The sequence below is a fragment of the Bombus vancouverensis genome, chromosome 4 (assembly GCF_051014615.1).
Source record: "Bombus vancouverensis nearcticus chromosome 4, iyBomVanc1_principal, whole genome shotgun sequence".
Classification (NCBI taxonomy): Eukaryota; Metazoa; Arthropoda; class Insecta; order Hymenoptera; family Apidae; genus Bombus; species Bombus vancouverensis.
Genome location: NC_134914.1, coordinates 16,385,181 through 16,409,779, shown reverse-complemented (window position 1 = coordinate 16,409,779; position 24,599 = coordinate 16,385,181). Strand labels below are relative to the sequence as shown.

Here is a 24,599-nt window from a genome sequence, read left to right as displayed (position 1 = left end):
AGCGATTTTCAACGAACGATAAAAAATTGAATGGTATGTGAGATAATAGGGAATACTTTTTTATTGCTGTTTAAATTATTCTCATTCGAGTAATGAGCAATTAAGGTTAATAACAGAGAGCTTATGTAATAAAAAACAAAAGTGACATTTACCTTTAATCGTGTTTCGATGTCAATACGAATATCATCGGTTAATGACAATTATTTGTGCTACTTTTCATCGTTCAATATGTTTGAACTTTTTTAAATATTTAACCGTACCATATATTAGTATATGTACAGATGTATCAATTAATCCTTGCTTCTATTTAATGCAAGCTATGCTATGATATTGGAGTCCATTTTTTCGTGCACGAATCTAACGCTAACATGCGGTTCGTCAATTTACATCTTGATAAGACACTCTTACGCTCAGTATTCGAAATTATTAACACACGTTGCGTGTGCCTGTGCCAGTATCGCTATGATTGGTTCTCGATCATTGATCGTTCTTGTGTACAAACTTTTCTTTAAGGATTATAGTAAGTAGCTTAACAATTTCGTGTATTGTTTTACAGTCAATTAATCGAAAATCAATAAATTTGTATCTTTCAGCGTTTGATCCGTTTATGATGCAGCTGGAGGAAGAAAAGAACAAAGAACGATTCAACGTTATAGACGAGATCTTTCGAACCTTGAGCATGGCCGGCTTAATTTATTCTTTGTACTCCTGTCATGGATATTACGCGCTCGGCGCCTGTGTTGTAACCAGCTTATCAATTTTAGACTTGTTCAAACTGTACAGAATAAAGAAGAAACAGACAGAGGTAGTTTCGTAAAATATTACACGAAATTTCTTCGGCAATTTAAAGGTTCGCGTTAACTCGTCGTTTGAAAGATCCCGTGGATCCCGTCGATCCACGATGGATTATTTGAATGTGTTAATTTTTTATTTCGACAAATTTCGTTTAACTTAAAGACACTTTTTTTAAATAAAAGATTGCAGGTTATATATAAAGTATATTTCAAGATTGAACCGTGTGTTGGAATTTTAATTCCAGGAAATGGAAATGTCGCGTTTCTACGATAATTCAAGTGAAACAAAAGCAACCTACGAATCAAGGCTTAACATATTCAATTGGATAATTCTTGGTGGGAGTTTCGCGTAAGTGCAGAGGTTTCTTTAGTTGCAAATTATATTATTACACTGTTCAGTGTATATAAATAGACGATTAATTCATAGTTCTCGACATGATATTCAGGTATACGGTAGGTAATAATTACGCTGTAGTAGCAAATTATCCTCTGCTCCTGGCGAATTGGGCGCTATCTCCGGAAGGATTTTATCAAGGATGGACCATGCGACGTACCATTAACGATTACTTGATGGCAACTTACGTCATGTGCATGACGGAAGCTTTACGACAAGCTGGCACGTCATAAAAACGTTTCTCTCTCTCTCCCTCTCTGTTCCTATCTGCTTAATTTACATATACATTTATTGCAACGTATACATTTCTTGTAATTATTTAAAATGTTGCTACGTTGTATATGAAATTAATAATTCCTCTTTCTTTCTGCTTAATAATTTTTTCAAAGTTATGTAGAGACAATACGAAGCTAACCCGCGAGATTTATCCGCGAGACTGCTGTCTTGCGTCATGAATAAAATACGCTAGGCGAGCAAGCGAGGGGAAGTTTTCGACAAAGTTGTTCAGTATGCGTCCAAACCAAGTGAGATAGAATCTGTGAGCATCTTTAATCTTGCCAAAAAAACCGACAAATCGGGCTCGCCCCGAGGCGACACCAAACTCGTCCCAAATTTGTCTCGTACTATCCGTATATGCCTTTGAAATTGAGTATTTTTTTTTAAACACACAATAGTATTTTTTCAATGAAATTCAAAATAGACAATTTTTATTCATATTTTCAACATAATCGTTAATCATTGTAAAGTATTCTCTACGAACTTTGTGTATGTTTTAAATTGTTATCTGACTTGAATACAAAATTCTAACCGACTAATCGTTTCTCGTGTTTTATAAGAAATCACTGTTAAACCGTTGGAGAATAACTTTAGAAATGTATAAACGCTAACAAACTGTATAAGGTAAATCTATTTTATTATAAGAAATAAAATTTGTCATGTGGTCAATAATTTTGAATACTTTTATGATTTCATTTATCCCATAATCCATCTTCTACTTTTAAATCACCAACCAAAGATACATGTATATGTAGCATGTAATTTATTCAAGTACAGGAAAGAATGTAGAATTATGCTATGGAAGAACGATTGGATGAAATGAATTCGAAGTTGAGTGCTGATTGTTCGAATTTTATTTCGTTTATGTTTATACCAACACGATTTTTCTACAGGCTTAACGTTACACGTACGCACGCGATATGTACAAAAAGAATTGTATATCTATTAAATACAATAAGTATATTTATATAAACGGCGGTATATCACGTTTACAAGAACGAAAGAAGTGTAAGCGTTGTCGTCGTTGTGATTACTGTCACACTCGTTTGATACGACATCAGCTAACAAGGCTATTACGTTCAATTAACACCTAAACAGAGAATTATTCTCTAAAACCGTTTAATCATCGTACGGCAGTAGCTGTACTAACAAATATCGTTATTCACCGGTCAGTTCGTTTATCTTAAATATCTAAGCGCGAATAAAAAAAAGAGAAATAAAATAAAAAGAATAAAAATGAAGACAAAAAACGTTTTCTTCCTCAGGACTGTCTTTAACTCGTTCAAGTTTAACAAATATTTATATCTAATTCTATTAAAGTTCCTAACTTATTATATTTAAATTTCTAGTTTCTATTCTTATGTAATCTTTTTTTTCTTTTGTTCTTCGTTGTTCTTTATCGTTCAGAGAAGAAGGGAACTTTGTTCACTTTTTTCTTCGAATAAATAAATAAAGAGTTTAAAGACGGCCCTGTTCCATTTCACTTCATCATAAATTAGTCTACTCGAAGGCAGTCTTTTCGTACTTTTCTATTCGCTCTTACGTCATATAGAGTCAGATAATTAACAGACAATTGCTAGACGAAGCGCTTAAATGCGTGATGATATTATAATTTAAATGGGAATCGATTTTATTGCTTGTAATGTTTAGCAAAGGAGGCGTAGCCATTTCTCGTTTCTCGGGAAACGTATGTGATGGTTATCGTCGTTGATCATCTAACAAATATTTTTATATAAGGATATAAAGTAAAAAAATTCGTCAGTTTTAATATTTTCCAACAATTACGTACGTCCGTGAAGAATTTGTTCGAATTACGTTCATTCGTTTCAATTAAATATTGGTATTCGCATCTCTCCACGTGCTCTGACCTAGATTATGAAGTCTGAGGCTACTTCCGGTATTTTCGTCAGGTTCATAGGCTGAATTCGTGTGACCAGCGTGTCCTTCGAACACGTCTTTTACAGAAATCTGACTGCTTCTCGAGGGACGACCTTGTATCCCTAAAGGATTGCCCGCCACACCGTAAATGTTATTGGCTCCCAACGTTTGCATCTGCGACTTCCTCCTCATCGCCATTATGCTGTTCCTGCGCCCTTCAAATGCCTTAAAAGCCTTTGCAGATCTTCTAGTCGACATGTTCCTCGGCAGACCTAAATTGAAACATTAATCAACGAATATTCTCATCCTAAAATCGAGACATTACCAGCACAATTTCCTTAATATATTACATGGCATATTTTAAAGTTGCTGAAGAGACGGAAACATGTGGAAATATTAAGATATATATATAACATTAGATATACAAATATTAAAATATTTGTATATATAAAAGTATGTAAATAAAAGTATACGCATAATCGAAAAATATTCATGCACCTATTATAAACTGAGACATTGTTCCATTTAAGACCAGAGTTGGATACGTTTTACTCGAAATAAGAAACAAAAAAAAAAAAAAAATAAGAAAACTAAAATAATTATATTACAATTTCATTTTTCTTCATTTCTTTTTCTAATTTAAATTTGGCCTTGGACTCATAAAACGAGGTTTCAGATCACAAACGAGTATTAAGTACTTAGTTTACTATTTCATTTCTTGCATCTTTGTATCTATAAGAAGGTCGTAAAGTATTTCGCGATTTAAATTTCCAATCCATCAGTTTCTTATGATAAATGCAAAAATTTCGCACAAACATCTTACACACCATTGCCCTCTGACATACTGAAGAATCGCTGTCTAAAAGCGACATCGAGCGTATTGATTGCCTGCGTTTTTCTTCGGCTTTTTTCAAGATTTCTTATGGTTTTCCTTCTGCCGGGGCCGCTGCCACTGCCTTCCTCGTAATCACCCTCCATGCCATCTAATCTTTGTAAATCCCTGACTATTTCTACCGCGTGTTTTGATAATAACGCTTCTTCCGATAGATCCTTGGTCTGGTGAATTAAACAGAAAAGATTTAAAAACGATTATACTACGATTACAAACACAGATTGTATTAAAGGTTGTATTAAAGACTATAATTATTCTATAACTATAACAAATCGCTATTTAACTGTAACATTATGAAAATGAGAATAAAAAGAAAAGATAAAATGGAAAATTGTATAGGAGCTATTACTAATTACTAATAGAAAAGAATGACGTGAATAATGTGAACAATGAAAATCTTTGATAATAACTAATTGTAGTAAAATTTTATCACCAACAATTGTAGATAACACTCACCTTCTTGCAACAGTACCAATCTAAGCTGGTGCTGGCTAGAATATGAGCGAACGTGCCAAATCGATGGAACAGCATCGCGGTGAATTGAATAACTAATATCAATGCAAAGAAGAACACGAACACCAAACCGATAGGCTCGAGTTGTAGATACTCCTTCGTAATGTGTACCTACGAAATACGTTCATTGTTAGAGAAGACATTAATAAATTAGTCGTAATACAAGCCAAAATATAAATAAAATCGCATACAGAGAACACATAAAACGATTCACAATTGTTACAATTTTCATTAACGTGTATTTCGTTGTTACCTCATTACGAATATATGTATAGCGAACTAAAAATCATAGTGATGTATGTGAAGATTTTGGAAATTTGGATTTAATCACATATTCCTGATTTTTAAGGATATCATCCATTTAGGTTCTTAATAATTAAGTTACATTTAAATTGAGGATTTTTATGCATCTACGGGTAATTTAAATAAATAATAATGTACAGAATAGATATAATATTCAAGAATACACGAAGTATCCAAATAAGGCTATTTATAATATCATAAGTGTGTTTATAATATTGAAAGGACGAAAGAAATTTCTATTTAATTTCTATTTTTTTAACGACGTTAATTTAAACGTGCACGAACATTCACAATCTAATTATAATTTTATTCTTTGCTGCGATAAGTTTTCATGACTCGACGAAGCATAATGAGTCTTTTCTAACAATAAACACAGAACACTATTTTAATGCAAAATAGCGGAATTAACGTATAATTCTATGATTCTCAGGCCTTCATATACTTTTCAGTCACTTATACGGTAAAATACAAAATGTAATTACGACTGGCAATTCGTAATGAAATAACAATTATTAATTTCCTGAACGTACATAGCGATAGCTGTTAAGAAGCAAGTGTTAATGAAAACTCTGTCACGCTTTCCAATTTTTTAATCTTAATTTCGACGAATATTTCTATTAAATAGCGTTGAAAAATATTTATTGGAAAATTTGTGAAGGTACTAATTGGAAAATTTCTACCGTTCCATTTTTCAATCATTTTTATGTCAGCTATTCGTTCGTACGATCAGGATCACCGCGGGAAATACAGTTTAAAAATCACTTTTCGAGACACGTATGTATACACATATAAGCCACCGTTTAGTTACATTGACGGTAACTCGTTAGTGGTGCTCCTCTGCTGCCATACCTAGCAGTGCGTTATCAAAATTAGACACATAAAAAACGTGAAAATCTGCTTAACAATTTCTCCCTCGTTCGTATTCAACCAGGTGAGCGGAAAAAAATGAGACATGTTCAAAGGTGCTTTTTCGACTCTTTCGTGACCCACAAATCGTGCACGTGCTACTGTTCATTGAAAGACAGGAAAGAAAACTTCTAACTCGAGCCTTGGGAAAGTAGACAATCACGAAAGAGCCAAAAGGTGTACAGAAGCTAAGAGAACATTGAAAAAATAATTAGGAAAATTATAGGCATTTTATTTAACTGAATAAAAGATAATATTCGAATGTTACTTAAATTCAAAAATATTGTTTCTATTCAACACGTTACTTATTAGAATTCTTTTCAATTTAATTTTCCAATCTATTAATATTCTATCCAGTAATCTATTAATATTCAAAATAAAAGTAACGTGTGATTTTACATTTGTTCTCTAGACTTCGATAACGTTAATCAAGAAGTATATCGATGTTAGTCAAGGTGGAAACTTGATGGTGCGAGTGATCTGAGTGATCACGCTCGATGGCCACCATATCGTTTTACTTTTTACGGATACTAAAAGAAAGTAGACGTACACATAACGAGGAAGGATAATGGGATTTGAAATAACAAGGCATCGATGTTATTTGTGACTTAGCTAACTAGTTTCGAGTCAGTTGATTGATAGTGCCCCCAGCTTTTCCATACGCTTCGGGAGTACCTGTGCAAACATGTTAATGGTAATTCGCCACGTGCTCATGATCCACGTTATTGACAAAACACAGACATGTCCCAGCAAGTGCAACATTATCACCGGGTATACCATTTCCAGCGTGCTCCGATGCTCACTATTGAACTACGATCCCTTTCTCTGTATACTAGTTGTGTCGTTCTTTTTCATGATTTTTAGCAATTTCTTTATTCCTCTTCGAGAAAAAATGAAAATTCATTCGAAGTTTGTTTCTATGTTTCTTGAACGCAGAATTTATTCAGGCAATTCCACCGCTTGAATTTCGATTAGACTGAGTTGAATTCAGATGAAGGAAAATTGTAATTTTTAAAAAGAAACCAAATATAAGAATTTTTAGACCGGAATTGAATTTAATTATAGATACTGAATGCAAATATTTTGTTTTATTCAAATTTTTCATTAAATAAGTGTTTAATTTTAGGGCAATGAAAAATATGAAATCGATCACATGTGAATAATAAAACCAGAAATTGCTAAATATCTAAATTGACAAAAGAAGCAGTTCACGAAGTAAATACTGTATGCCTGAAATCTAAACTAGAAAAGGCAAAGGAGAAAATATTAAAAGTATCGCAACCGCAGGCTCGATTCTATTAGAACTAAATAGAAGCTCTAAACTTTCATTCTAAACGTATCTAAAATTACACTAAAAAAAAAAGAGATCTCTGAAATGAGAATGAAACAATCATTTGAAAAAACGAAGGATCCACGCTCGAATTTCAATCTGGCGATTCAATCGACCCTTACTCTTCTTCCTCTACGTGACTCCGTCCTCGCGCAAAATTGTTCGATTCTGACTCATTGCCGCTATCAAATCGACAAATAACGACGAATGTAGATTGAAGATTTTGAACATGTATCAAAGTCACACGTGTAATTAATATATTCGTGTTTTAATTCGCATAATTTTTAATATACGCGTACGTGTATACTAAAACCTACACAGATTAAAACAGGAAAATATTAATTGTATGGGTACGTGCGTATTAAAAACTACGTGGATTGGAAATAATTTAATTGTAATAATTTAAAATAGTGGCCCCTAATTTAAACGTCATTGTCAGAAAAGTGAAGACGTAGGAATAAAACGAGAAGAAAGAAAATTGAGAGAAAACAGAAAAGATATAAATACGAGCAACGGAGCACACGGATGTGTTAGTCTCCCGAGGCATCAGTGAGACAGCATCTCTGTTTTTCGTTTAGAACACTACCAGATACCTCCGAGGTCTCTTCGATGAAGGTGATATTCGTCTTGACGCCGAGTGGCCAGACAACGTGCAGCTGATCTTTGTTCAGCTGGAGCAAGAATACGATCAGAACGAACAACGCATTGAACATAAAAAACGCGAACACGCTCTTGTTCCGCAGCTCAATTAGGTCGGCGGCAATGCGAGTCTGTCGTGGACCAGGGAAGAAACAAAAGAAAAAGCACAGATTAGCAAAGATATGAAAAAAAATACGCTCCGTCCGGTCGAATCGTTGATCCATCGGCTCCTTTCGAGGGAGGATCCTCTCCGTGATCATTTAGGTCTTCAAGCAAACTCACATCCTCTAAAAAGCTTCTTAACAAGCGATAAGGAAAAATATAAAAATCGCTACTACGAGTATTTGCTGCAAAACAATTTGAATGCTTAACTTGAATCATCGTGTATAAATTTTGTATACTTCTAAATTACCTTCCTTTTTTACTTTTTCCTGTGGTTTTACGAAAATATTTTCTTCCATTATGATATTTATTATTATATATGACACTCCTTTCATTTGTGTTTTTGACTGATATATCATTAATTGCTTGAATCTAGTATTTTGGGTAAAGTATACGCTTTTAGCATTTGAAATGTTTTGCTACAACAAGCTAAACAAAGAATTAATAAGACGGCTATATGGCTCGTGGGATAGATCCTACTAATTATCTATATTATCTTTTTTTTTTTTTGTTTGCTGTTTTAGGGGAAAGGGGATATGATTTAAGAAGCAGGACAACACGACGTGGACGGAGCGGTCTTTACCTCCTGGGAGTGATCATCATAGGTGATGTTGGTCTTGATACCAAAGGGCCACTTCACGTGCAACAAATCTTTGTTTAATTGCAGCAGAAAGACGATCAGGACGAAGAGGGCGTTCATCATGAAAAACGCGAAAACGCTCTGGTCACGTAGGTCCTTTAGATCTTTGGCGATTCGTGCCTGACGTAAGTAGCATGGATCGATTATTTATATTCTTCGATTATTGACAAATTTAAACAACCGTTATTTCGTACATACAATTATTAATCGTTTACTCTTTCAGTTCTTTCCAGTAAGATTTCTTTAGATTCTTTAGATTTTATTGCAAACTATTTTTCATTTTTTTTATCTTAATCTAGCAAAGTTCCAAAATGTTTGAAAATCTTAACGTTATTATATAAGCTATGTGAAATAACAATTAAAAATACTGTAAAAATAATCGATTAAGAAATTTAAAAAAATGTTGAAACAGTTATTTTCATTCTGTTATTCGCGAAGTTATTTGATTCAAATATTTTACGGAATTTTTTAGTTTCATACTTCGCAATTTCTAAATAATATCTATCTTTTTTAATCTATTTCGAATTCGTTGAATTTTACACGAGAGATACTGAAATAAATAAAATAGAATTAATAGTTCTACAATCGAGCAACATCCTCGACGCTAGTTATACATATTCAATTAAATAGTACTAAAAACTTGACTGATAACGATATATATACACAAATGATAAAATAACAAATTTTATAAATAATCTGTAAATTCTACGCACAATAAGTACTTCGGAAACCTTATTTTTTATCCAAAACAATTACTCTAAACATAGAACAAAATTTTAGAATAAAAAGTTTTTCAAAATTACGAAAAATATAAATTTAACTCAAGTATAGAAGAAAGAAAAGATAGACAAAAATTCTTCTCAAATTTTAAGAAATTTTAAGAAATAAAAAAAGAAAAATTACGAATGACTACAGCTTGATTAAAACTTCTTACCTTTTCTGCCTTGTCTTCGTCTATAGGATACAGATACTTCTCCAGGAGATCCTTCCAAAATAGTTCCTCCTGCAGCGACAGGACATCGATTTCACCTTTTTTAAGTCCTTCGTCGCTCAACCAGTAAGGTCTGCTTAGGAAGTTGTTAGCTTCGCGATTCCCTTCCGTATTCTGACTAGTCACCGTTTCAGCTTCACTATGACAATCCTGATCCTCTGCTGGATCTTCGCCAATGGCCCCTAAATGATCGGCTGTTCGAGAACCCACGGAGGATGCACGACGTCGACTTGTCACCCCATGAGGATCCACGGCTCTGATAAATGGATTTATATTAAATTCAAGTTGAATATAATCGTCGGTATTACTTCAAAGATCTCATTATTTAGAATTAGAGAAGCTTTGCTTTGTTAAAAGATACTTCCGGTTTGAGCTCTGAAATTTTCGATGCAGAAAACACAAAAAGAAATGCATTTGCGTCTAATTCAGCATCATGCTAGTGATATTATATTTAGTTTAGTATAATAGATTATATTTAACCGGTATAACCAGATGACAAGGATTATGTAAAATAAATCATAATAAGCCATAATCATAGATCATTCGAGAGGTCTCATTTGAAATTTCATTAAAAATTCATTTCAACTCGTCGTATAAATTGAAATTGATTGTTTAGTTTTGCATGTTAATAGATATGATGGAAATTTAATTACTACTGTTATGGTTATAGCAAGGCAATCAATAAAAAATAAACGAATATTAACAGATTTGCAGAGCCTTGTGTTGAAATAATCGACCAAGTCAATAAACATTTGAATTTATAAAGCGCAGAGTAAAAGATATTTTTAGAATAATATAAAATCAAAAAACCTTTCGATAACTTCCAGGCGTTTGCTAACTTGCTCCAAAGATTCAGCAATAGCGACCAACTGCTGTTTCTCATTCGAGGTCTGTCCATGAGTGCAGAACATGCACTTGAACAATCCCGACAAAGAAATTTCTATCGATCCTTCTTCATCGTCGTTCGAGCCTACGCCACTTTGAAGAAACCCTAACAGAGATTTCTGTTTCGCTTTCCGTTTTGCTTCCTCGGCTTCCTTTTTCTCTTGTTCAAGTTCCTACCGATTCAGCGAGAAATATGTAACATATTTTAATTTTGATCATATACATAAAAGGTAAGTACATAAATGCTATTATAGTAAATACTGTTTCTAAAGAAATATATGAGACAGTAGCAAACGTATTAAAAAATTATTAATTGCGTGTTATTAATTTATTAGTTGTGATTATCGTTATATCTACAAACGTAATATCAAATACTAAAAAGCATTACACCTTGAAACAAATTTTTCAGTCGAACGTTCATTGGAAATTCAAGTACTTTTCACTCATGTTGCTTCTCACTCCTGAATTATTAATATATGAATGGAAAGATTATTGAGAGAGACAGAGAGCTTGATGTAAGTTCTGAAGAAGACAATGATTTATAGTATTATACGTCCGCGCAAATTAAAAAACATATGCTTCAAATAAATCTTTTTAAAATTAAAAATTATTTTATTTTTCTAAGTAAAGGAAAGAAGCATTCACGTCATCCATTTGAAAAATCGAAGTCGATAAAATGTTTCGAACGTTGTACAAATTAAATTGTTTCCTCGCTGTTTCTATATAACTTCTTAAATAGTTTCTCGATAGGAACTGTTCTTGCAGAATCTAATTTTGTAATCCCACCTGAGCAATACTGAGCATCCATCCAATGTAGTGCATTTACATAGTTTAGTCGAATTAAGTGGATTTACTCGCTCAGTTTACTCTATTGCCGTATATATCTACGTAAAATACATAGGTCGAATAGTGAGATTTAGCCGTAATATAGATGTCAATCATACTGACATAGTGGCGGATTTGAATTTAATAATTTAATTCTTGTGATAGGAATCACTATTATGAGCCAATAATTTTCAAATGGATTGTGCTAAAGCTTGATAAGTTAGATGACTCCAACTGCTGTTTGCTTCAAGGTGCATAATTATTAATGATACTTGATAAAATAACAGAAAAGAAGAACATGATTAAAATTAGAGTCGATTATTCAATTAAGATTGAGCTGATAGTTACCGCAGCAGTTTTCTTAGTCGCCACCTCTCTCGTACCCCATGTGATGTTGTTCAGATTACAGATCGAATAAAAAATAAGCAACACGTACATCGATGGGACGGTGATGAAGTATATGATGCTGTATAGTAAGCAATACATTTCTTCGGGGTGCAATAGTGCGGTTATTATCATCTGAGATATTACTAAAAATAGGAACATCGCGGATGGCGACATTATCCCGTCCTGAACGATGTTAATCGCAGTCCCAACGATCACGGCGATCATCACCATGCCGTACAGAGTACTTATTATCGCCGCCACGAAAACCTGGCACACCGTTGTTATTATTAGCAGTTATCGATGCTCAGGCGTGTAAACCAATTTTTGTTTGGTCTTGTATAAAATAGTGGTAATACGTTGAGGATACTGGATTAACCTTTCTGAATCTAATTCATACTAATCTTAGGCATGATAATTTTTTTACGCTATACGTTTGTACGTATACTATCTTTTTTCGTTTATTATATACTGCTACTAATAATTGATAAACGAATCTTTTTCCAACTGGCCAAGAAACATTCAGTTTTAGAAGTGTTAAATATCGAATTATTGAATTAAAATTCTCGTATCCTCAGCATAATGTCACTCTCAGTATCTGCGTCATTATAAACAAGTTAAAACGTACACATGCAGACAAAAAAAGCTTGCAGCTCGCGTGAAATTGTCCAAAAGCACTTGCCATCTTGATTTACCACCACCATATGTTTCCTACGATGGTTTTACAGAATAATGGTAAATGTACAATCCCTCAAAATTGACAAACATGATCCAACCAAATACTGTCCAGTTAGTTGAACAAGGGGAAAAAAGAAAAAAGAAAGAGTCGGGTAAAGCCAATACAAAGGAACGAACCTTTTTGGTTTTTTTCACTTGGACCTCACGAGTTCCCCACGAGACGACGTTCAAGTTTATAATCGAGTAGAGGATCAAAAGAAGGTACATCGAGGGGATTGAAAGGAGGTATATTATACCAGGAACAATACACCAAAACTCTTGAGGATGTAAACAGGCGGCTATGAAAAAGGAGCTGGATAATGATATTAAGAATATCGCGGAAGGTGAACCGATACCATCCTCCCCAAGTTGGAGGGCCGTACCTACGATCACAGCCATCATTATCATCGCATATCCTGTCGACAATATCTGCGCGCACAGAAGCTGAAAGACAACAACACGAAAAAAAAAGAATTGCAAGAACAATCAAAGCGACAAGTATTTGAAGAGCAGGTAAAAGGAACATGACAGATCACTTTATCACTGATCTCTTAATCTCACCAAGATCACCAATAAAAGATATTTACACGCGTCCTCATTTTTCAATGAAGTACTTGTTTATCCGATTCTATATATATTGTTTTCTTTTTGTAGTCTTCATGTTTAGTTTGTCTCCACCGATCGTTCGCAGTCATATGAAAGTATTACTAAATGATACGAAATTTGATATACTTGGACGTAATTAACTAGCATGCAAATGCTATAATAAATACCAAGGTGTACAAATGACATTTACAGCCATTGTACGTGATCTCATAACGAATTAAAGAGACAATTTTGGTAACGTTGAATTTTCAAATTGTTTATCATGTCCTTTTCCTGTGTTCTTCGTTTACGATAAGCACGTATAACAAGTATTAATTATAAGTGGATGTACCTGAATGCTCGCTTTACAAGTGAAACATACAAGCATGAAGAACAGAATAGGAATAATATTATAGTAGAAGCTGGTCCAATTATCGATCTTAAAGGCTGCGACGAAAGCACCGACCAACATGAGGAAAATCGTGCCTGGTCCTAAAATGGTTCCACCTGTAAGAAGGATTTAGACGATTTTTTAATTCATAATTGATAAATCTCAAAGCACGAAGAATGAAATTAATATAATGGGATTGTAGAAACTACATGAAAGTTTCAGTGCCGAGAAAGGCAATTAATTAATAGAAAAATAAAAGTAGAACGAGAGTTTGACTGACCCATGAGTAAGATTTGATAAGAGATGTAAGGAAGAGAAATGTTATCGTTGATTTTAATCGTTCGTTTTGCGTCCATCAGAAGATCCATGATATTGGCAATGGTAGATGGTACCCATCGACGCCGCTGATTGTAAAACTCGTTAAAACCTTCGGGTGCATGAGTGTAAGCATCGCTGGCTGCTGAATATTCTACCTGTAAGATTAAACGGTGAAGAATGTGAATAAGTGACATCATAAAATATTTCATCAAATATTGAATTTGAATAAAGACTTCGATCACTGTCCTCCTGTATAAATTTAGTATCTAGATCAAGTAATAATAATTTTGGAAACTTTTCTGGATACTTACCCTGTACCCACGTTGCAAAAGAAGCGTACAAAGCCATCGATCCTCTCCTTGATCGTATTGAACGTAATGTCTAGCCTCATCAGATCTCGTTGTATACTTCTTCATCACGTTATCGTCCATCAAAGCTTTTCCTCTGAACAACGAGAAGCAACCAGGGCTACAAAGTACACAGCCGATCATATGCTCGGTTGCTTTTTGCAGCCAATGTCCGATAGCGTACTCGAACATTTGATACCAAACCATAGGACCTAATATCATAAAAAAAGTTGTACATAAAACTTTATTATTGAAAGTTGTTTGACGAAGATTACCTGAACCGACTGGATGAATACGGCCACAGGCTGCGCCAAGATTTTTGTTCTTCTTCATCAAATCCACGAGCAGTTTCACAGCGGCTGGTTGAAAATCGATATCACCGTCAAGAGTTAATAAGTAAGTATTTTCTGCAATCACTTCCTTGCGATCTACGCTAATTGGCAATTCCATTAATCGATGTCCCAATAAATAATACATGTACATAACCTGGAACGCAAGTTTCGAAGTAATATTATTCAATGTTGTGAAAAATTTAAAAATATAAATGTATTTTGAACTACTACGAGTAATAAGTACGAACTACTATGGCTATGAGTATTCTGAATTACTATTGAGTACTGTGTATATTTTTAACCCTTTAAATTTGCAAATGCTGAAAAAATACTGATTCTTTTACATTTATCTCAATGCGTCAAATTGACACAAGAGTCGGATTAAGGGTTGAAAATATTAACAAATCGTAAGATGCCAGATTGCTTTGTAATTATTAAAACTATCACTCGCTTCCTACTCCTTCTCAATGCTATACGTTTCTAGAAATATTAATAGATTGTAAAATATCAGAATTACTGGAATTTCGCTCATTTTAAAAGCTATGCATATTTGATATTATTAATGGATCTTCTACTATACAATTTTTTAGTCATAAATTCTTGAAAAATATTAAATCTTTAAAGTTGTATGGGAATCTCAAAGCAAAGAGGTTCGTTTACAACTTCGTTCGACTTTAATTCCTACCTGGCTCCAACGTTTTCGGTGACGAATCTTGCTCTTGTCCTTCAAATGTGCGATCATCTTCGTTTTTCCAGGAAGAGTCCAGACTAATCGGCCACCGTAAGGCGTCGGATACTTCTTCGGTGCTCTGACGTGCATCCGTGTTTGATGAACGTCCGACGCTGCCTCATCTAGAGTGCCCACCAACAATTTTACGAATCTATTCACTTGCTGTTCGTTCTCATCGTGATCCGATAACTCGAACGCATCATCGAAAAAGATGTGAGCTGAAAGAATAAACAACGTCTCTCAACGTGCTTGAATGATCGAGATCTTGCAGACTACAATGCTAATCCACCAGACTACACCAGAAAGCGCATATGGATACCTACTTTCGAATTCATAGTAGTCCGGATCGACAACCTTCAAGTACTTTTGGGCTACACGTCTAGCACACTGATCTTCGTCCAAACGTAAGATACTTTTCAAAAATTCCATCATTTCCTCCTTGTTTTCATGCCACATAGTCGCGCAGGCGTATATTCTTGTTACGTGATCGCTGCTCTTTACAGCCGACGGAGGTGTAGTCGTGCCATCCGTCTGTTCGTATATGGTCTCATAATCTCCATCTCCCTTTTCTTTCTCTATCTCTGCCAGATCCTACCCGAAAATACAATTCTTATATTTTTATATAAACGACCGTGCCTTCGATAACAATCGAGCCTATAGAAAACTTTGTCTTGCTATGCGTGAAAAAGATATATATATATTTTTTTTAAATACAAGACTTACACTAGAAACTTTTAGCGAATTAATTTAATTCTGCACATTTCGTAACAGAAGCATCTCCTCATAATATTTCAGCGAACAACACAACACAAAATGTTGTTCAAAGCAGCATTATGATTCAAAACAACGAATAAAGTGAAATTGTCTATGTTAAGAGCGTCTGTGGAAATTTTCCTTTCTAAATAAAGTCGTACCGTGCAGCTTTATGTCGTTTGTACATGTAGCCCATAAGACAGAAAGTAAATTTCAAGACTGGAATCTTGTTTTAGCACTTAACATATTTTCAAGAAAGAGATTTGGTGAATACGAAACTATCATTATGACTAATACTGTTATTACGATTAATATTTTTATTATGTGTGAATTTATTTGAATTCTATTTTTTGTACGAATTTTATTTTTATTAAATAGATTTTCCTTATCAAATCTTTTTACGTCAATGTATCCTTCTATCTTTCTTGGTATTTTTTTAATTAAGAAACACTCGCGATAAAACTTGACAGCCGACCGATGAATAATAAGAAGACAGATCTCGTTTAGCGCGTTCTCTATTTTAAGGTGCCGAATATATCGAATATTTATGCTTCCTCTCATTTTACAATTATAAAAATTGTTAAATTGTATTTATACCAGGATACTTTTACTCCGTTGACTTCGTTCTTATTTTTAACGAGACTAAAATGAAGCATACGGTTTTAATTTTAAAAGGGTTGAACATTCTTTTAAGGATTATGACGGATAAAAAACTGTTCCAGATAAAGACAAGGTAAGGAGATAAAAGTATACTAGTTACTTAGTGGCTCTCTCTGTGAATGAAGAGACATTAAGCGTTGAGACAAGGGATTTCCGTTAAGAAATTAAACCCAATCAAGTATAGAATCTAATGGTGATGGAAACTCGCGAAAAGCACTGGAAATACTGTACACAAGATTTTTATGGTTTTCTATACACTCATTGCAAGTGCCAAAAAATCTTTTCATCCTTAATTATAAACAAGGGATTATATAAGATTTAAAATTAATTTTTTCAAAGAAAAATGCAGCTTTATAGTTAGTATTACCAGAGAAAGAATAATAGGAATAAGGAAATAATTACCGAGTTTTTCATTGAAAAAAAGTGTATAAGATAGAATGGCGGCGAGTAAAATTACGTTGGAAGTTTTAATTATGACCTTTTAATACTTTAAAGAACTCTGTTTTCTTAAATCTGCATAAAAATTTCATAATCGCCTAACTGGGAACTACATTTAGTATCTGCTCAGGGCATACCTTTGTAAAAAATTAATATAAAGCTTTGCTTAAAGAAGACAAGTAAAAATTTTGCCATGACACTAGGCTTGAAATTGTTTTATAGTAAATTACCTCGACTTTCACTTCCGGTTGGTCGTCCCTCTTTCTGTTTAGACCCATCGATTGATCGATTAACAGAGAATTGTACATAGGAACGACGAACAGTTTCTCTGTGGCGGCGAGACGCTCGCATTTCGGTGTCCAAACGTGCAATGTAATCCAAGTTTGTGACAGCAACCACAACAACCATACCCAAGCATATTGCTTTGACACGAAATCATTGATGAAATGGGTTGGAGGTGACTCGTAGAACAGATAATCCGGAATCGTTCCTTGAAATATGCAAGGATCGGTGTTCCTCAGGCCACAAGCAGCAATTAATAAAGAGATTGACACTGGAATTGTTAGATTTACCGGGAAAGCATAACTGAATCCTTGTATCAGAATTTTGCACGCGAATTTACCTGAAACAAGCGAAATACCATTCATTTTCTGTTCTCTTCTGATACTTTTTTTGCAACATGTGACTAGGGAAAAACGTAATAAATTGTATTTTTCGTTTTTCCTTTTTTCAGGCGACCAATGTTTAAAAATCCAATAAGTGGATGTGTCAATTAAATCAAATTGGCAAAATTTATATCGGACTCTTTGTCCCATTTGTAAATTAAATATGTATTTTAACCACACAATGTTGAAGAATGTTTGGGAAATATTGACTGTCATAATGTCATGTCCCATGTCATGATTTTGCTATAAAATTTTCTAATTTAAACAACTTGTCTTTAATAACAATTTTTTTTAACAACATTAAACTTTGCCTTTGCCAACGTTGCCTTTGCCAAACTGTAAGTTTTATGAAGATCCATAGTCTAGATACATACCCTAGTTTGGTATTTAAAAAATTACTTAATCTAATTGAAGGTATAAATATAATAAAGGAAATACAAATACTTACCAAATATGTATGTGAAGTAAGCACCAAATATTTGCAGCAGTAGAACGTATATAGGGGTATCTACGCTTCCTGGTACAGGCACTGTGTCGCCAATATCCAGGATATCAGCGACATCGGTGATTTTATCAGTGGCTTCAGCCCGTTGCGTCCATGCCATAATGTCATGGCTTCCGAAAGCGTCACTCAGCATCGTGAACAAATGGCCAACTGTTTCGCCTTTGACGTGGAGTATCAGCAAGGTGCTAATAAAAAATGCCACGATCTTCCAAACCGAGATGAACATATAAGTGAAGTATCTCGTCAACCGCATTTCTTTCTTCACCCTCCCCAGAGCTCGAACAAATCCTACCGAGGAAGATTACAATTATCCTGAATATCGGAATATTTTCTTTTTATTATTGTAATATATAATTTATAATAATAAAGTATAATAATATTAAAAGTAAATATATTATTTGTAGTAATATTTGGATAGAATTAAGCAGGAAGAGTTGATTCAGATCAATGACTCGATATCGATTATAAAAAAAAATCGACAGTAAAAAAGAAGCTTCTTCCGAAAATTTCAATTTCATATTGAATACCTGAATAAATTGAATAAATTCTGCTTTTCTTTTACGCCCGATAACAGTTTCTTCTTAATGGTGTCTCATCGATATCGTAATACTTACCGATCGGACTCTGTATCGAAACATAATTTTCCCACCAGCCGCACGAAACCAGGAATAAAGATGGTGGTATGAGCCATAACGAGGGTCGAGAACTATCCAGCAAAGGCCAGAGGAAGAAACTTGTTCCTTGAGCAGCGAGCGCGGCAATATCTATCAGCACCAAAACAAATCTCTTCGACTCGTCTTTGTTCTTATTGCGAGAGAGCAGTCCTTGAACAATCGAAAGAAATCTTCGTCTTAATCCAGTACAAGTTCCCTCGTTATCGATAAATCGAACTTCGTGATGTCTTCTTTTAACGAAGAACTCTCGAAACTCTAGTAGGTTAGCCTCTTAAAATCCCAAGGGCTCATAAATAATTCTTAAAGCTCCGTAATACTATCAAATCGCCCAAAAATGTTGTAAAATAAAATTTCTATGTAAAATCACGATTATTTCTAGTATTAATCCAAATACATAATTCACCTTTCTCTTGCATCTTTCAGTCAAATCGACCTCGTTCCGCTAATTACGTAACAAACATGCTGTTTTACCAGTTTCGACGTAAATAAGAGAAACGCGTTAAAAATTGAAGTTCAAAACATGTTGTGAAACATGGCGTATCTTACCTAGTAAACCAGGTACGAAGCACACGCAGTTCGTCAGCATCGCACCTTTAACCACGTCCAATTCAGGAAGTACTGCCATAAACATCAGAGCCAGACCGGTCACGTGGAATGTCTCCATGAGAAAGACAAGCAGGAAGTGAGAAGCCGGTGGTTTCTTCCACGATTTGAAAATACATATCCTAGTGCTGCGGATTAACGTGCCGAATTCTGGCACCGCGAACGCGATTATGATGCACCAGATCCACGCTATTCTCTCCTCTTCTGGTAACGTTACTGTCCATTGCCTGTCCCGGCCTGTAACAGAGAGAAAGAAATACGTCTTCTGAAATTGGATTCACGAAACAACAAATATGTTTTCAAAGCTTATCTGAAAAGAGAACAGGAAGAAGAAAGCCCACTTTTTCATATTACAGAAATTATCGGTATAACTGTTATCAGCATGCCTACAATTAGTTTTCTATCTAATAATAAGATTTAAAATAACATGAAAATCGTATCCTCTTTAGGTATTTTTTAATAAAAATGACATACTTTGACAGACATTGTTTCACAATTACATACTAATCATGCACTCGTTTCGATTCAAAAGAAAAATCGATATTCAATTTGTAAAGCAGGTTTACGCCAATGAAATATTAGCGAAAAGTGCAAAATGTCGCAACATAAAGAAGTACTTGTTATCGATAAATTAAAATTATTTTCTGTACTTTGAAGATTTAATACAAAAATATATCGAAAGCCTAGAAAAATCTGCACGTAATGATTGGGAAAGCGACAAATAACTACAAATAATGAAAATTGGAACAGTGATTAAGATTAATACAGTCCTTCTTTTTCGTTAAATATAATTTTCTAATACCGCCCAAAAATGCTTATTTGGAAAAGCAAGTTTACAGCAGAGAGCCATTCTTTATCATCGAACAGTAAACGCGTTTGATCGGGAGCCAGCCAGAAAAGTACACCTGTATTCGACAGATTTTCAAACTTGATTTTCACCAAAATAAAGCTTCGAAAAGAATAATTGTATTCTTTCTTTAATGGCTTATTTTTGCTTATATAATTACTTATAGAAAATAGTTTAGGTTCTTTCGTGTCGTTCATTCCAGAATAATTCCTCGAATACCATGCTACGACAGCGAAATTTGCGTCAAAAGAAACCATCAACCACCGTATAGAAAAGCGACCAGGCCACTGGGTTCACAAGATTTTTTTAATTAACTTTTATTATATAGAATCGAACGATTTTGTAGAAGGTAGCCTCGCGTATGTAATGCTTCAACCTGGTTTCACGTACTTTCTCTCCTTTGCTCGCACCGCGGTTATACATAGCGAAAAAATTCCGTTGTAACTATGTTGCGAGCACGATCCACTTTTTACGTTACTCCGCGACGGTTTCCATGAATGTTTTACCGTTCTGAAACTCGAGAAGTGCGATTTGGATTTTGCATCAGTGACGCGTTTTATATATTTTTTCGTATTATGTACATTTTGTGTATTTTCGTATCTTCAAATTTTGCCATAAATACGTAAAAATCTGATTACCTATTCAAACGTTGCTAATATTGAAAAATTATAATTAAAATTTCTAACGCGATTTCATCGATTCGTTATTTTACCTTACGAACCTTTTTCCAGCAAGCTTTTCGATTATCTCCCAAGTCATTCATTTTAAATTCTTCGTCGTTTTATTACACTGTCAAACGGTTAAAATAAACGTGTTACATTTTACATAAAAAGAACAAATAAGAATTAAGCTCATAAACGTCTCCAAGGTATATCCTGCAGGCACTTAATTTCACGTTGTGCCCCACTATAGTATCCTTACAGACCCACAAAGTGGATTAGCGTATAATCCTATAAAGCGGTCATTTCGCAAACGTTAATTGGCTTATCAAATATAAGAAAGGAAAATCGCGTAATAATGAACCGCAGATAACGTATTGTTATTGTACTACGAATCTGGATTACATGCATCGAACGGATTACGTGTTGCATCAAGCACCGAATTCAACATAGGCGTAATTTGTAGAAAATTCACTACACAAACGCACTATAGTTTGCAAAGCGGTCATCGAGCGTTCGATTTGCATGGAAATACGAATGAGAATTTGAACGTATGAACGGTACATTTTATAGTACTATTATTTTAATTCCATTTATTGCACGAATAAATATATAGAAATACGAAAAAAAGAGCTTCGATGCTTGCTTTGATTTTAAAACTATAATCTGTACCATTCATAGTGTAGATTTTAGTTTTATTAGTTTTGTGTTGGGTTAATGGCTTTATATATTAAATTACTTTATTGCGTTATTTTCATTGGACCGATATTACTGGACAGAGGACATGCTAGATAGTTCTGTGACCAAAGTAAAAATGAAAGTGAAATCAAGAAAATAATAAAACGACAGTGAATATCGATTTTACTAGAAAGAATATTTAAGCAATAATTTATGTCATTAGTCTAACGTAACAATGTAAAGGTTTTAAGAATAGAATAAAGTCAATCAAGATACGAATAGTATTGAATTGCCCAGAGCTACAAGAGGCGTCAAAAGTCCTAGGATTAATTAATAATATCCGATGATAGCGATGATATGTACGGGAGTTTGACTATCACTCACCTAATTTCTTGTTGCAGTAAGCGATCGTTCGATTAGCTCTTAACTGCGACGTCATAAATAGAATTGTTCCTTTGGCTACTACGCCGCTTCCTAATACTATCACAAATACTAGTAGGTAGACGATCACCTTCGTGATCTGTACCGTCATCTCGAGGCATCTTTGATTCGCCATCGAACCGGAATCGATCTTTGGCGGTGGATTCCGAAACACGTCCCATCCTTTCGTTTCCACGACAGTTCTTTGACTAGAAAACGAAACAAACAGACGTAATTAAATTATACAGCTACACTCGAGTTCTTAATTAAAACAGATGGAGCCGATACGTTAATTCTGACTGTCTTCTCAATAAAATTTTCGTACGCAGTTTCGTATTGTTATTAACATAACTAACTTTTCACCTTCAAATTTCCCATAAACGCATAAAAATTCGTGATTTAGTTATTCCAATTATACGTGACAGTTTTAAACTTTAATTAAAAAAGTCGGCTGGATTAACTTCTAAATTTCATATAAATATCCATTAAAAGAAAATTAAATCGAGGCAATAACTGCGATTTTTCTCGAAAAACGAGATGGCTCGACTGACGCAAAGAACAAAAGCAAATCTCGTTTGCTTTTTTCCCCTCTCCGTTTAAAAATAAAACGAGCGACGTTTGCGAATACCATAGCTGCTTGGTTAAGGACACATTTGCCACATACCTGTCGCCATAGTCCTGAGTCAATGGAGTACTCTCACCATCCGAAAAATCGTCAGTGTCAGCGACCGGTCCTCCGCCTCCTATCATTCCATTCTGTTGCTGACTTTTTGACATTCTGTAAAAAAACATTTCTTTTACCAAAATGTTTTTTAAAAGAAACGAAGAATGGCGATATAACTTTGCTTAAGTAGCAGCTGTAACTTTGCAAGTTAAATAATTATGATCAACGAATTTTAAGTTTTAGAATGTCGACATCTTATAAATAGATTCTCAACTATTTCGTAAATGCCAAACCACTGAAATTACAATTCAAAAATTTCAATACCACCAACTAAAAATATATTTTATTTCTTATATACAAATAACAATTCAAGATGGAAATTTAGCGGAACGTAATACACAAATTATCCATCATTGTAGAGCAAAATTATAAAACCAAAGATATACGATTTGAGGTATACGTAATTGAAAGCTATCGATTTTAATTGTCGCGTTACAAGACGCTATGAAGCAAAAACTTTGTCCTAACGAAGATATTAAATATATGATTTCATAACATGTTTTTATTTTAAAAAGAAAAGATAGATTTGAAGCATTATTTAATCTGTCATCCAGTGTTATTTGTCGTTTAGAGAAAGTAGAGATATAATTTATGATTATTCGTCTGGTCAGTTGAAGTTCTAAGCTAACGTAACTTCGGTATCTTGAACGTCTCCGCCTCTATGAATAATTTCACATGAAGCGTGAACCGCTGAATTGTTTCGAATAATAACAAGTGAACCAGGAAGCGCGAACTGTACATCAAAAATTGGTTTCTGCATGTTAGAAAGCTTAACCATTTCAGAACAAATGTTTACCGATTATATCGAACAGCTGAACAAACTGTTACATTCTACTTTTTGAACCGCATGGCTTAATATTTTGATCGTAAGAAAATATTCGGGATATTATTCATCGCACGATATTACTACTAATTAAAAAACAAGCGAATACACCGACGGCCCTATTTCCTAGATTTCGCAACGATCGTCTTGCTTCATTCTTTAGACTGTAGTAGAAACTCGGTAAAATTATCAAAGACAAAATATAACACCTTTTATAAATATATTATACGTATTGTACGAGATTACATTATATTGATAGAGTTTGAAGTAATTCTGAAAATATATATCGAAAAAAAGCTTATAAAGAAGAGGAAAGATAAAGAAAGCTAGCATGTAGAACACGCGTATTAAAGAAGAAAGTTGGTCGATGAAAAGGAACCTCGCCGCTGTAAGCACCACATAATGATTGGAAAATGGAAAAAGTAGGAATTGTCGGTGAAACGAGACGAATTGTCGCAGTATTCTGTAGTTTATCGACGTATAAATTCACCGATCAAATATCAAATATTATTGAAATAAAAATGGGCGAAGAAATAAACGGTGTGTAACAGATCAGTAGGTAACCGACTTTCTTTACTTCCCGTCATGTTTTATAAGTTTTATTCTATATACCGATTCTACTATAACTGCGTTTTTTGCGAGAAAAATCGCTCTGTATGAACTGTATGCACGAGCACGCTCGCGAAAGGGTCTCCTCGTTGAACTAATTAGTGATTCATCGAAAGCGGAATAAGAAGTTGCTGGTTTCTGCAACTATCCGCTTTATTACTTCGATGGAATGTGTATCACTCATACGTTGTCTGCTAGTTATTAAGTAGTTACGTATACCATAAAAAGACAGGCGATTGAACTCTTGCAAAGATGTACTAATTTCGATCTTCCTGGTCTTATAACGTATATTTCTATCGAAAGGACCGA

General features: G+C 34.2%; 2 protein-coding genes across 9 annotated transcripts in view; one reads left to right on the top strand and one right to left on the bottom strand.

The window, feature by feature from the left end:
• Positions 1-279: 279 nt before the first annotated feature.
• On the top strand, positions 280-2,153 carry LOC117166658 (uncharacterized). Its single transcript, XM_033350825.2, has 4 exons — positions 280-520; positions 594-805; positions 1,040-1,143; positions 1,241-2,153. Exons 1-4 carry the CDS (start codon positions 325-327, stop codon positions 1,419-1,421), a joined length of 693 nt encoding a protein of 230 aa, XP_033206716.2. The 5' UTR covers positions 280-324; the 3' UTR covers positions 1,422-2,153.
• Positions 2,154-2,295: 142 nt separating this feature from the next.
• The window catches only part of kkv (hyaluronan synthase-like protein kkv), a 33,998-nt gene continuing 11,694 nt past the window's right edge, over positions 2,296-24,599 (bottom strand). For 3 of the 8 annotated variants that reach the window (XM_033350867.2, XM_076617634.1, XM_076617635.1), the window contains 19 exons: positions 22,799-22,912; positions 22,099-22,343; positions 19,474-19,767; positions 18,868-19,077; positions 18,197-18,541; positions 17,314-17,705; positions 15,556-15,823; positions 15,188-15,450; positions 14,446-14,656; positions 14,135-14,382; positions 13,786-13,978; positions 13,467-13,621; positions 12,668-12,973; positions 10,529-10,776; positions 9,662-9,974; positions 8,671-8,847; positions 4,691-4,858; positions 4,170-4,398; positions 2,296-3,614 (listed from right to left, as the gene is read on the bottom strand). In XM_033350867.2, coding sequence (XP_033206758.1) covers positions 3,295-3,614; positions 4,170-4,398; positions 4,691-4,858; positions 8,671-8,847; positions 9,662-9,974; positions 10,529-10,776; positions 12,668-12,973; positions 13,467-13,621; positions 13,786-13,978; positions 14,135-14,382; positions 14,446-14,656; positions 15,188-15,450; positions 15,556-15,823; positions 17,314-17,705; positions 18,197-18,541; positions 18,868-19,077; positions 19,474-19,767; positions 22,099-22,343; positions 22,799-22,911 — 4,698 coding nt within the window. In that variant the 5' untranslated portion in view covers position 22,912 and the 3' untranslated portion in view covers positions 2,296-3,294. The other 5 variants (XM_076617636.1, XM_033350866.2, XM_033350863.2 and 2 more) reach the window with 5 other exon arrangements.